The following is an 11,777-nucleotide window of genomic DNA, read 5'->3' as shown; positions in this document are numbered from 1 at the left end:
GCTCGTTATTAGAAAAAATAACTAATTACTGGCAATAAGAATTGAATTCTTTCTTTAATGTCATAATAATTCAGTTTTTTCAGTGTATAAGCTATAAAGTAGCCTTCATTGGGTCCACACCATACCATACACCAGTGAAAAAGACATTTGATGCGGAATGGAAGACTTTAATGGGGTTATTTAAAAAAAAAAAAGATTTACATACTTACTATTTACAGAGATTTCCAAATGAAATCAATCCATACGCTACTACACCATATACACAACCAGTGAACACTATACTGATTTCTTTGTTGTTTAATCATTTCTAGATCTTGCTTTGGATAAATATATACATCTTTTGTGATTTAATCACAGAAGCCCATTCTCAATCTTTTCTGACTATAATTCATTCATTCATTTTCTTCTGCTTATCCTCTTCAGGGTCTCAGGGAAGCTGGAGCCTATCCCAACTCACGTACTCACTAGACTGCCAGTCAATCACAAGGCACATACAGTATAGACAAACAACCTTTCATGCTCACATTCACACCTATGGACAATTTGGACGAACATACTGTACATGTTTTTAGAGTACCCGGGGTACGCCCATGCAAGAACAAGGAGAACGTACAAACTCCACACAGAAAGAGCATAGATTTAAATTATGAACCTTCTTGCTGCGACTCAGACATTCTAACCAAACCACTGTGCTTGCCCCTGACTCTAGCTGAGTCAGTTTATTCGGATTTAAATGTCTATCAATGGACTTTGGACCTCTATTGTCTTGGAGGCCTGCCTCGGCCTCTTCCTCTAACAGGTCCTGGTTGAGGCCCCCTGGCATTTCCGGGAGGTCTCCCTCTTGGTCCAGGGGCCCGGGTCACTGGCCCTCTGGGATTGGAAGCAGCCAATGAAACATCTTTTTGAAGGTTAACTCCTTTCCCATTGGCCGCTGCACCTGGTTTCACTTTTGGAGACTTGGTGCCCTTCTCATTGACAACATCTGAGAAGATGGAGAGAAAAAAAGAGGACTTGGTTGAGAAAAAGTTGACTGCGTGTGCATATGTGTGTGTGTGTGTGCGTGTGTGCGTGCGTGCGTGTGTGCGTGCGTGTGCACATACCAGGCGGGGGTGGCTCTTTCTCAGTTGGAGGTGGTATCAAAGATTTGTCTGGCATCAGGTCCTCCAAGTCTTTCATGACTTGATTAGTGCTATCCTTGTTGTTCCTGCGATTCTTTTCCTCATCTCGAGCCTAAAGTGTAAACCCAATTGTTGAGAACAATTTGTGCAGCTGGAAAGAAACAATTTAAACATAGTAAGAGAATGCTGATTCTCGCCATTTGCATCTTCCTTTTAAGGTCCGTATTTGCTTGTTGGTATCCCTTTGATACAGCATTCAGATAATAGATTGCCAGCCTGTTGCATAGAGTGAAATATTTCAAATGAACCATTGTGTGACAAATACAATCAATTAATAAGTGTGTCAATATTTGGTGTGTGCTGTTTATTTATACTTACACCATAAGAAGAACAGCGGGCATGATGAGTCCTGGGTTGGTGGCATAATTGAATATGGTCCCAATGAAGGAGGGAAGGTCCCGTTCTATAGTCTCCATGACAACATCGTACATCTTCTCTTGGCCACTGCCGGTCAAAAAAGATGTAGCCTTGGGATTAAGTCATTTGATGTAGTCTATTGGTCATTATTGCCTCCACAGCCTACTATCCATCACTGACCTGAAAGGCCCACAGTCAAACGATGGAGACAAGGTCATTATCGTGTAGACCACCGGTAGCAGGCTAAGAAACAGCACAAGCAGCAGCAGACCCATGTAGAAGTTATTGGAGCGCGAGGCCTTGAAGACTCGCTCATGAGGAACATTACAGGCCATCACGGCCCAGCACTGGTAGTACATCGAACACAGGAGACGCAAAACGTTCAAACCCACCAGCCCTGGGGCATAAAAAGCTCCCATCCTGAAAGAAAAAAACAGTGTCACAGAGTAAAAGTTCATTAAGATACTGTATATGAAAACAATTGATGGTGTGTGTTGTGCTTCTCATAAAGATTATACATAGAGAAATGTACCATATCATTCCTTGATTGAAGATCAGGCCCAGCACATTTCCACTGATGTCAAACTCTCCATATGAAGGCTGGAGACACACGCACAATTCAATTAACATGACAACATTTACTTTAAAAAAACACACACACACACACACACAACAGTACTCTTCCCAATTGTTTCTGTTTCTTTCTCTTCCTGTAATTAAGTTTGGATTGCAGTGCAATGTTTCACTCACTGCTGGGATCGCCTGTCTTAACACTACGTAGGAAGGTATCAGGTGAACCTCATGCAATGTACTCACACAAGCTTTAATAATTCTCTACACTAATTGTATGAAAATAATGTATTAAAATCTCTTTAAAGATGCGGGTTTTTTAGGTTTTGATGGATGATTATGAATACAAAAATACAGCAATCACCCAGTAGCCTACAAGGAGGCACTGAGGGCACTTACAAATCCAGCCTCCAGGTCCCAGCACCAGCAATAGTTAAGGAAGCGGACAATGACAGCTCGCAGAAAGTCCCCAATCAGGATGGTCAAGTAGGTCACTTGGATGTCCGACACGATCAGCTTTACAAATTCCTGCAAAAAAATACATGTACACTACCTTTTAACAGAAATGTGTTGATGTTAGTCTTACCACTATCACTACTACAATTATTACTACTACTACTACTTTTACTACTACTGACTATGCCAACTGCAGTCTCCCAACAGGGTCCCCTGATGACATCCGCTGGATGGACATCTGGAGGAGGCACATCTGTGGTGTTGAAGTGAGTACTGTAGTTGGCACGGTACTCATTTAACGCCCGCTCAGTGGCATTCTTGATCGACTTTTCACTCTCCAACTAAAGAATGAAAAGTCAAAAGCAAGTGATGAAGTAGAATGTTTATTAGTTCCGTAGAGGCATTCTTGAACAAGGATATCCTACACACACAACGGCCAGGACACACTAGGACCAGAACTAATGAAGACATGCCCAAATCTGGCTGGGATTCCATAAGACCTTGCTCAAGGCAATCCAAGTACTGTAGTGCTTGGTAGTGGAAGAGGCCCCTCAGCAACCAGTCCCACATTTCTAACCTATGTACAGTACATACAGTAACAGCCATCCTTCAGTACCAAATCCAGATCCTTAAAAATAGCTACCGTCAAGATCATTTAGTCCAGTCAATTTTATTTATATAGCATCAATTTACAACAACAGTTCCTTCCACGCACTTTCCATATGGAACAGGTCCAATTTTGTTCCTCATACATTACACCAATGAAAACCAACAGAACTGAATGTGAGCAAGCACGTTGGCGACAAGGAAAAGGAAAAATGAACTCTGGCAGCTTAACTGAGCAGTAGCAATGTAGTTTATTATTTATTAGTCAACGGGGTCTACTATCAACAGGATTATTGCTGGTGAATTATTGTATGATTAAAATAATGAATGTAGTCATAAACTATTAAGTCGTTTCTAAGTTTCTGGGATGGGCCGCTCAGTCATTTCAAAAACTGTACGGTTTCATATACCACTCAGCTTTCAGTACAATTGTTTTTGGATGCTGGGGTCTGTTGTTAGAGCATCACAAGCTATTTAGGGTGCAATGGTGCCTGACCATTTTGTACTCCATAGTAGATACAATCCATAGCAAAACTAAACTGTTAGTGTTGCTATTTGTCTTACCTTAGCAGTGACCTCATCAAAAAGGGCAAAAAGGAAGGTGTAAAGGTTTCCCAGGAAGAGGGCAAAGATGCGTCCCAGTTGCCACTTGAGAGCAATACGAGGGTGATAGTCTTCTAGTTCAGCGATGGTTTCAAAAAGAGGAGGACACACCAGCCCCAGGAGAGACATGACAAACTCCACCTGATTGATGATTTAATAGAGGGAGATTATTAATCAATTAACCATCTCCCTTTCTATTAAAAACACAATGTCTACACAAAGCGTTCCGTGTCAACATGCCTCATTCTTTTCGAACCAGGAGAGTTCATCATTATCCATATCAGCAAACTCCTGGGAGCGCTTGACCACAAAGTAGATGAGGTAACCACTGCCTCCAAGGCTGCACAGGATGAGAACATTGGCTAGAACCCTGAGGAAACGACGGAGGTGGATGTTCTCATCCTTCTGGTTCTCCTGTTCATCTACAATGGATTCCTGCACAGTAGATATTATATCTTAACGTCCTTTTACGACATTCCTAAATACATTATATGAGTTGATATGAAACACATGCACAGCAAGTAGTCCATTTTAGAATATTAATGTTTTAATATCTATTCATTTTTAGTCTTTCAAAAGGAAAACACTATATCGCTCTCATTTCACTCTCACCTTGAAGCTGGTGGTAATGGAGGCATATTTATTGTCTGCTGTCTCCGGGTTTCCTATCAGATAGTCCCAGCTGGTGAACATCTTCCAGCTGAAAGTAAACTCTCCTTCTTCAGCACCGTCACCTCCTTCGTTAGAGTTACGGGCCATCCTGAAAAAAGCAACACATAACTAAGGCCATGTATTTCTATCTGAATGACGTGCCTCTACATGTGTACATTTCCTACGTTCTGATGACAACCATCAAGCTGTAGCCAAAGATGCCGACGCCCACCAGCAGGTATGACAGTGGAAGTCTGAACTTCAGCACACCAATTGTTCGCTCACTGTTGTAGAATCCGTAGAATAAAAAAGAGTATTTGCAGTATCCCTGTTGGTGACATATATAAGGGAAATGACACATAAATACATGTAATGAGTTCAAGTGCACTATAAAGACAAATGTTTTGGCGCGCCATGAAGTTGGTCTACTATTTGTAGCTATATTAATTACATAACAAAGTAAGTATTAGATTTAAAAGTTGGATATCAAAGTAAGCAGGTAAATATGACAGGGATCCTCACACCAAAATCAAAGAGCACTGCGAAGTCCATAGCTTTCTCCTGTTCCTCCCGGGGTACAGTTTTCCTGGGAATGGACCCATAAGGAAGACCCATGAGAATCTAATACATAAGATAAAGAGGTCAACGATAGCATCTGATCATCAGTCAATGAAATGATATGGTTTTACCTCAGGCAGGACCACCAAGCCAAACATGAACCCAAATAGAACCAGGTTCAGCCCATACATCCACCTTAAAAATATGAAGTAGGATGCCACAGAGGATCCAAAGTGACCTGCAAGCAGAGAAATTGATCCAGAAGTTGATTTGCGTTATACTAAGAGAGTACGTCATCATGATACCAACTTTCTACTTCCTTGATCTTCCTCTCCCAGGGTATACAAGCTGTTTTGAAGTTTTCAAAGTCACGTTTGAACTTGATGAATTTCTAGGAAAAAATGAATTATTATAAAATTATCTGTAACTACTGTGTTCCTGCCGTTTAACTAAAATTTGCAAAAAAAAAGAAAAAAAGTTGACTACCTTGGTCATCATGACTTTGAATGCGTACAGTTTCTTGCCTTTTCCTTTACCAAGAGCACCTTCAAACTTTTCAACAAACTCCTGTGCCTCCCTATTGGACAAACCCAAAGTTAGTCACTGCCATTGAGAACACTGAAGAGAGCAAGTGGCCAACATAGAACCAATGCAGCCAATTAATTGGGGTTAAGAGCAGGACGTGGAATGACTTACAGATGGATGATGCTTTGTATTTGGTGACAGTAGAGAAGGATGAGAAGAGCAGGCTTGCAGCAGGCCAGAAAGCCACAACAAGCTTGAATGTGTGTCAAGTTAATGAAGAAGTCAATGCAGCTCATCTATCTGCTTCCTGTTCTAGAAACCTACACTGTTCTGGACTCTCACGCTAGCTACAAGACTCCAATATTTGCTTTGGCTTAGTTTTAGCAGCCGTCTGACACACCTTTGTGCTTAAGATGAATTAACTACATTTAAAAAATATTGATTAATGCTTGACCTACTTGTTAATTCTCTGTACAAGCGTGTATAGTTGAGCGCATTTTAGTCTTTGTGAAGGCAAAATGTGAGTTTGAATCCAAGAACCCCAAGGAAGTTTACAAGGACTACAGTTTCTTGTTACAGGATGTAGTACGTAAAGGTTATAGGTTTCATGGCACTGATAGAAAAGGACTATAAAACAGTTAAAGTAGCAGAAAAAAAACAGAGTTTAATATGTACAATCTTCATTATCATCACATGTACAGGACATATGTGATGGTAATCCTTCAACAAATAAAAAAAGCAAATAAACAACAAATAAAATGACAAAACCAGCCATACATTTAAAAAGCCAGAGATGGTGAACAAGCAAGGAGAAGATGATAGTTAAGTTAGGCGCCATTTTCATTTGCATTCTTTACTTGAGCACAACAAGTCTCCTCTTCATACGCCACGGTTTATTCCTTAATGTTGCGATGAGTTTCTTCTTCTCCTCTACCTCTTCTTTCAACACCGCCATCTCGCCCTCCGACAGAGATTCTTCGCCAGAGTCAGAGGAGGACGAAGAGCTGATGAAGGAGAAAAAGCCGTCATGTGCAATGGCTTATCCAAGATTCTACAACTGAAGACAAATGTAACATCTCAGAAACTACTAAAGTTACATTTGACACCTGCCGGTGTCAGTGACACTTAGAAAATGCAAGATTTCGTTTTCGCTTTTTACTATTTGTTGTTATTATTATCCATCCATCCATTTTCTATACCGCTTCATCCTCATTAGGGTCGCGGGGGCATGCTGGAGCCTATCCCAGCTGACTTCGGGCGACAGGCGGGGTACACCATATTAATTTAATTATTTTTTTGAGTGGCAAAAAGATTTAAATATACACAACTTGTCAAGATTTTATTCAGTTGTATTTGAGGTTTAAATTATGCCATTTTATTTTTACATTTTTACATTTTACATTTTTAATCACTACTAAATAAAAATTTTGACTGTGCGTATACAGAAAATTTAGCAGGATTTTACTATTTTGGAAAATGTAAATCATTGCAGGCCACACGGTGGCCTAGTGGTTAGCATGTTGGCCACACAGTCAGGAGATTTGGAAGATCTGGGTTTGAATCTTCATTAGGGCATCTCTGTGTGGAGTTTGCATGTTCTCCTCCGTGCGTCTTGGGGTACTCCGGTTTCCTCCCGCATTCCAAAAACATGCATGTTAGGTTAATTGGTGACTCTAAATTGTCCATAGGTATGAATGTGAGTGTGAATGGTTGTTTGTCTATATGTGCGCTGCGATTGGCTGGCTACCAGTCCAGGGTGTACCCCGCCTGTCGCCCGAAGTCAGCTGGGATAGGCATACCCCCGTGACCCTATAATAAGGATAATAAGGAAAGAATGGATGGATGGATGGTAAATCGTTACAATTCAGATTTAGTAAACTGTGTTTGAGGTATAAATTAGGCCAGCTAATTTTTATATTGATTTTTTTTTTAACTCACCATAAAATCCAACATTTACAAAAGGTCTACAAGACATCAGTGCTTACGTATTTTAACACAATTGTTGATCTTTATGGAAGCGTTGGAAGATTGAGCTACACAAGTTTGACCTGAGTGCAGCAGTGAATGAACGAATAAGTAGCGTAATGTCATGAGTAAGCAACAATACGACTCATCATGTGAGTATTTGGTGACTGACTGAAGCATTGATGAGGTGTGTGAGCTTAAGAAAACAATGTCAGCAGGTACGTGAGAGAAGCTTTCAGAGAATACTGCACCTGCTCAACTTCCCATTCTTCTTCTTTTTGTCCTTCTCACCTCCTTTATCATTCCCTCCTTTCGCTTTACCACTCCCCTTCTCTTTATTCTGCTCCTCTTTGTCCTTTTTGGACACTGCTTTACCTCCCTTTTTCTTCTTCCTGTGGTCCTCTTCACTCTCATCTTCACTCTCCTCCTGTGTCGCTTTCTTCCTAGAAGCTTTGGAGCCTTTACTTTTCACACTTCTCTTATCTTCCTCGTTATCCTCATCGCTGTCCATGAGTTTAGCTTTCTTCTTTCTTCCTCTCTTCCTCGGTACCTCAGTCTCATCCTCCTCTTCTTCCTCTTCATCACTGAAGTGGTTGTGTTTACGCTGTGGTTTGGCTCTTCTGTTTTTACTTCTTTTCCTGGCCTCATCTAAAACAAAGAAATGCAGTTTTTTAGGTGACAGAAATGTAGAGTACGATGGCGTACATTTTCTTGGTCGTAACTCAACCTTGAAAAAGTAAATAGACATGTTGCCCATGTGGTCACAACCTTAGGTACACCTGCACAATCTAACACATATGGCCAAAAAGAGCTACCACCTGGATTTAAGTAAGCAAATAGTTAGGAATCTCGCCAGAGTGGAATAAAGTCCAGCCCCCCTCGAGAGGACTGGTTCCAGAGCCCTTGCTGTGCGTTGAGGTGAGACCGACTATGTCTAGCCGGAACTTCTCCACCTCGCGCACCAGCTCAGGCTCCTTCCCCACCAGAGAGGTGACATTCCACATCCCAAGAGCTAGATTCTGTAGGCGAGGATCGAACCACCAAGGTCCCCGCCTTCGGCTGCCACCCAGCTCACTCTGCACCCAACCCGTTTGGCCTTTTTTTTTTTACCGGGCGGTGTATAAAGAGCGAATACAAATGTGGATGAAAAATTCTGTCTTGGCATTCATAATAATGTCCGTTTGGATTGACGCTGTCAGAGACACTGGCAGATTGGACAATGCTAACGTTAAGGCCAGAAAGTGTAACTGACTAACAAACACTGACGACTCACCCTCACTTCCACTGTCTATTACAGCATCCACCTCCAGCCCAACTGGAACAAATATAAAATAATAAATGACCAGTAACATGGAAATAATAAACCATTTAAAAATCAAATATTTGAGAAAGTGTTTCAAAAATCATTCTCACCATCTTCAACATCAATTTTTGTGTCATTCCTTTTCTTAGGAGGCATTCTTTGTCACTTATTAATGTTTTTTTTCTTATTCTTTACTTATTCCTCTTCTCTGTCCATAAGCAAGGGAGAGTGATCCATCTGTGAAGGCAAAAGGACAAGACACACAAACACAGACACATGGGATGGGGTGGGGTGGCTTGGGGGGTGGCTTGTGAGAGTGCCCGCCTATTTGGACTGCTCCTTGACAACCTTCGACGACACAAGGGTCATTTGATGCTAACAGCTTGAAAACACAACTGAGCAACACTTAGACAGACAATGGTCATGTCAATCAAAATGACAAACAATACAGGAAACTGTCCTGACTTACCTTTTACTGCATAATAAATAACATCATGCATCAAGATGCATGTTGACGTCTGGAAGTGGCTTTGACACAAAATAAACAATGGTAAACAATGGTGGCTTATACCAATAATGAACGGGGCCTGAGGTCACATGTCATCCTACCTGAAGTCTTGCAATGGGAATCACGGGTATGAAAAAGTGAATATAGATTGTTTTGATCCTACTAAATAAAATAAAAATAAATAAAATTGAGGAGTAACTGATGTCACCCTGACATAATGTGTTGCAGCAACTACACTAGCCTACGGTCAAATGTCAGATGGGTCCTTTTTCAATAATGCAGTGGAACAGGAGAAGCCAATCTGCCCCTCACCTCTACCCCAACAAGCAAGCTGTCGTCCTGCAGCTTCTCCTCTTGGCCCAGTTTATCTACACCATCTAGCAGTCCTCCCTGTCTGTCTACATTGTTTCTTCTCTATTGCATGGTTCTGGAAAGCTCAAATATTTATTAATGTCTGCAAATGTGTCTTGTTTTAACCCAACCGCTGGCATGTGCTGTGTGTAAGTAACTGTGTGTAAGTTTGGAACAGAGGGTTGCCAGAGCTCCTAAGGTTGTCCTCAGCATAAGCTGTTCATTCCCGAGTCGGGCATATCCGAGGTGCTGCAGTGAGGACACACCTCCAGAATTCCCTGTCATCCAGATGCTAGCCGCACTTTATTGGTCATTGCTCAGAATTTCTGGTGGCTGTCCAAGGATGTCAAGGACTTTGTTTCCGCCTGCACTGTCTGTGCACATAGCAAGTCCTCTCACCGTCCTCCTGCTGGCCTTCTGCACCCATATCGCCTTGGACTTTGTCACCAGAATTTCTGTTTCCCAAGGTAACAGTGTCATCTTCAATGTTACTGATTGGTTCTCTAAGATGGCTCATTTCACTGCTCTTAAAACACTCTCATTGTCACCAGAGACAACCCATCTCCTGGTCAAGCATGTGCTTTGCATACATGGTGTCCTTTGTGATCTAATTTCCAACAGAGGTCCTCAGTTAATTTCCAAGGTGTTGAAGTCCTTCTTCAAGGCCCTCGGTGCTTCTGTCAGTCTATCATCTGGTTATCATCAACAGTCCAACGGCCATGCAGTGGGCAAACCAGCGCTTGGAGGTGGCTCTCCGTTGTGTGTGTGTGCTACCAACACCCATCTTAATGGTTTGTCTTTCTGCCTTGGGTGGAATATGCCCACAACTCCCTTGACAGCTGTCCCCTTTTAAAGTGTCTTACTGCTATCAGCCCCCCTGTTTCCTGAACAGGAGAAAGACATTGTCGTTGCATCCGTCCAAGCTCACCTCTGGCAGGCCCAATGCATTTGGCGCGATGCACATGCGGCCTTGACCTGGACTGTGGACCGCAACCGTCGGGGCAAGAGATTTGGTTGTCCATCAAGGACCTTTCTCTGGCGGGCATATACAGGAAGCTTGGGACCAGATTCATTGGACCTTTATTATAAACCCTGCAGCTGTCAAACACAGGTTGCCGCCGGTACCTCCTCCTCCGCCACACCTGGTCAATGGTGAACCAGTCTACATGGAATGAACCATATACAGTATTGCATACCTGCCAACATGTACTAATTTTGTGTACTCGTCATGCCTTAATTACATACAGATTTTTTTTGGAGTTGCCACGGCAATCAGCACGTAGTTGGAGTGAGTGGTGGGGGAGGATTACTACTCAAAAAATTCTCACAAGGTTGGCAGGTGTGATATTGTTGCCAAAAAGCATTATAGTATTGCAAATGCCTGAAGCTTGCTTGATGTTCAAAACACTTTTTCAAAACGCTTTTTTAAAAAAAAAAAAAAAAAGCTCTGTATAAAAAAGTTCAGTGCAAGCTCAGATGTCAAATCAGTGCATTAACTGCAGTACTACATCTTCATTGCTGTCATGGAATAAGATACCCATTGTTGTACAGAGAAAGTTGAGATATCAGGATGCTGCGGTTCAGTTTTCTGGCACATTGGCCAAGCATGGAGGCAGAGGCAGACATCACAGGGGTAGTATTGGGATCTGACTTATAGAGAGACTAAAACGACGCTATTTGTGTACTTTATCAAAGTCTTCTCGGACTTCAGTAAATCATGTGATTGACAATCTTTGGCCTTGTTGACGGGATTATTCTGTCTTGTGGATCTCAGGTAACTTTCTTGCCATGCATTGATAATGAGCATCAATGCAACAGGATCTGATCAATACTGTAAATTAACATCTCAGGAAATTCGCTACCCTAGAAGATGGTTAGACTATATAGTTTTCATTCCTTGGTGCACAAGATGCTCCACAGCAAGCACACCATAATACTGACTAAGAATTGTTTATGATTGACTGACAGGTCAGTTGAAAGGTGGATAATTGGCAGGACCACGGAGCAGAACAAGCACTCGGACACTGGATCTGATGATACAAGACATCCTCGTAACATGATGAAGCCAAAGGATGTTGCTCGATTAACTTGGCACACTCACAAGTCAAAGTATGCCAGTCCAATAGCTGAGGAGCCAAAAAATACA

At 41.9% G+C, this 11,777-nt stretch overlaps 1 protein-coding gene across 2 annotated transcripts; it reads right to left on the bottom strand.

Annotated features, from left to right (window-relative positions):
- Positions 1 to 257: 257 nt before the first annotated feature.
- Positions 258 to 10,945, bottom strand: tmc2b (transmembrane channel-like 2b). Of its 2 annotated transcripts, XM_054774755.1 has the most exons (20): positions 8,883 to 10,945; positions 8,743 to 8,784; positions 7,721 to 8,117; positions 6,362 to 6,508; positions 5,466 to 5,556; positions 5,289 to 5,370; positions 5,111 to 5,217; positions 4,944 to 5,042; positions 4,607 to 4,749; positions 4,383 to 4,530; positions 4,011 to 4,205; positions 3,732 to 3,911; positions 2,744 to 2,902; positions 2,505 to 2,633; positions 2,068 to 2,135; positions 1,716 to 1,955; positions 1,497 to 1,622; positions 1,316 to 1,394; positions 1,101 to 1,230; positions 258 to 982 (listed from the first exon to the last, which is right to left on the bottom strand). In XM_054774755.1, the coding sequence occupies exons 1-20, from the start codon at positions 8,926 to 8,928 to the stop codon at positions 759 to 761; spliced, it is 2,832 nt and encodes a 943-aa protein (XP_054630730.1). In that variant the 5' UTR covers positions 8,929 to 10,945; the 3' UTR covers positions 258 to 758. The 2 variants fall into 2 exon arrangements, with proteins under 2 accessions (XP_054630730.1, XP_054630731.1); XM_054774756.1 differs by lacking the exon at positions 2,744 to 2,902.
- Positions 10,946 to 11,777: the final 832 nt, after the last annotated feature.

The sequence above is a fragment of the Dunckerocampus dactyliophorus genome, chromosome 4, assembly GCF_027744805.1.
Source record: "Dunckerocampus dactyliophorus isolate RoL2022-P2 chromosome 4, RoL_Ddac_1.1, whole genome shotgun sequence".
Lineage (NCBI taxonomy): Eukaryota > Metazoa > Chordata > Actinopteri > Syngnathiformes > Syngnathidae > Dunckerocampus > Dunckerocampus dactyliophorus.
Note: the sequence above shows the minus strand (reverse complement) of the source record. Positions and strands in the feature narration are given on the sequence as shown.

What these genes read in the sequence shown, in the direction of transcription:
- tmc2b (XM_054774755.1), bottom strand. Translation starts at nt 8,928, where the DNA reads ATGCCTCCTAAGAAAAGGAATGACACAAAAATTGATGTTGAAGATG. An exon ending in CAGTGCTCTTTGATTTTGGT is followed by an intron (nt 4,750 to 4,943) that starts GTGAGGATCCCT and finishes TGTCACCAACAG; the next exon opens with GGATACTGCAAATACTCTTT. An exon ending in CCCGCTGTTCTTCTTATGGT is followed by an intron (nt 1,395 to 1,496) that starts GTAAGTATAAAT and finishes TCTATGCAACAG; the next exon opens with GCTGGCAATCTATTATCTGA.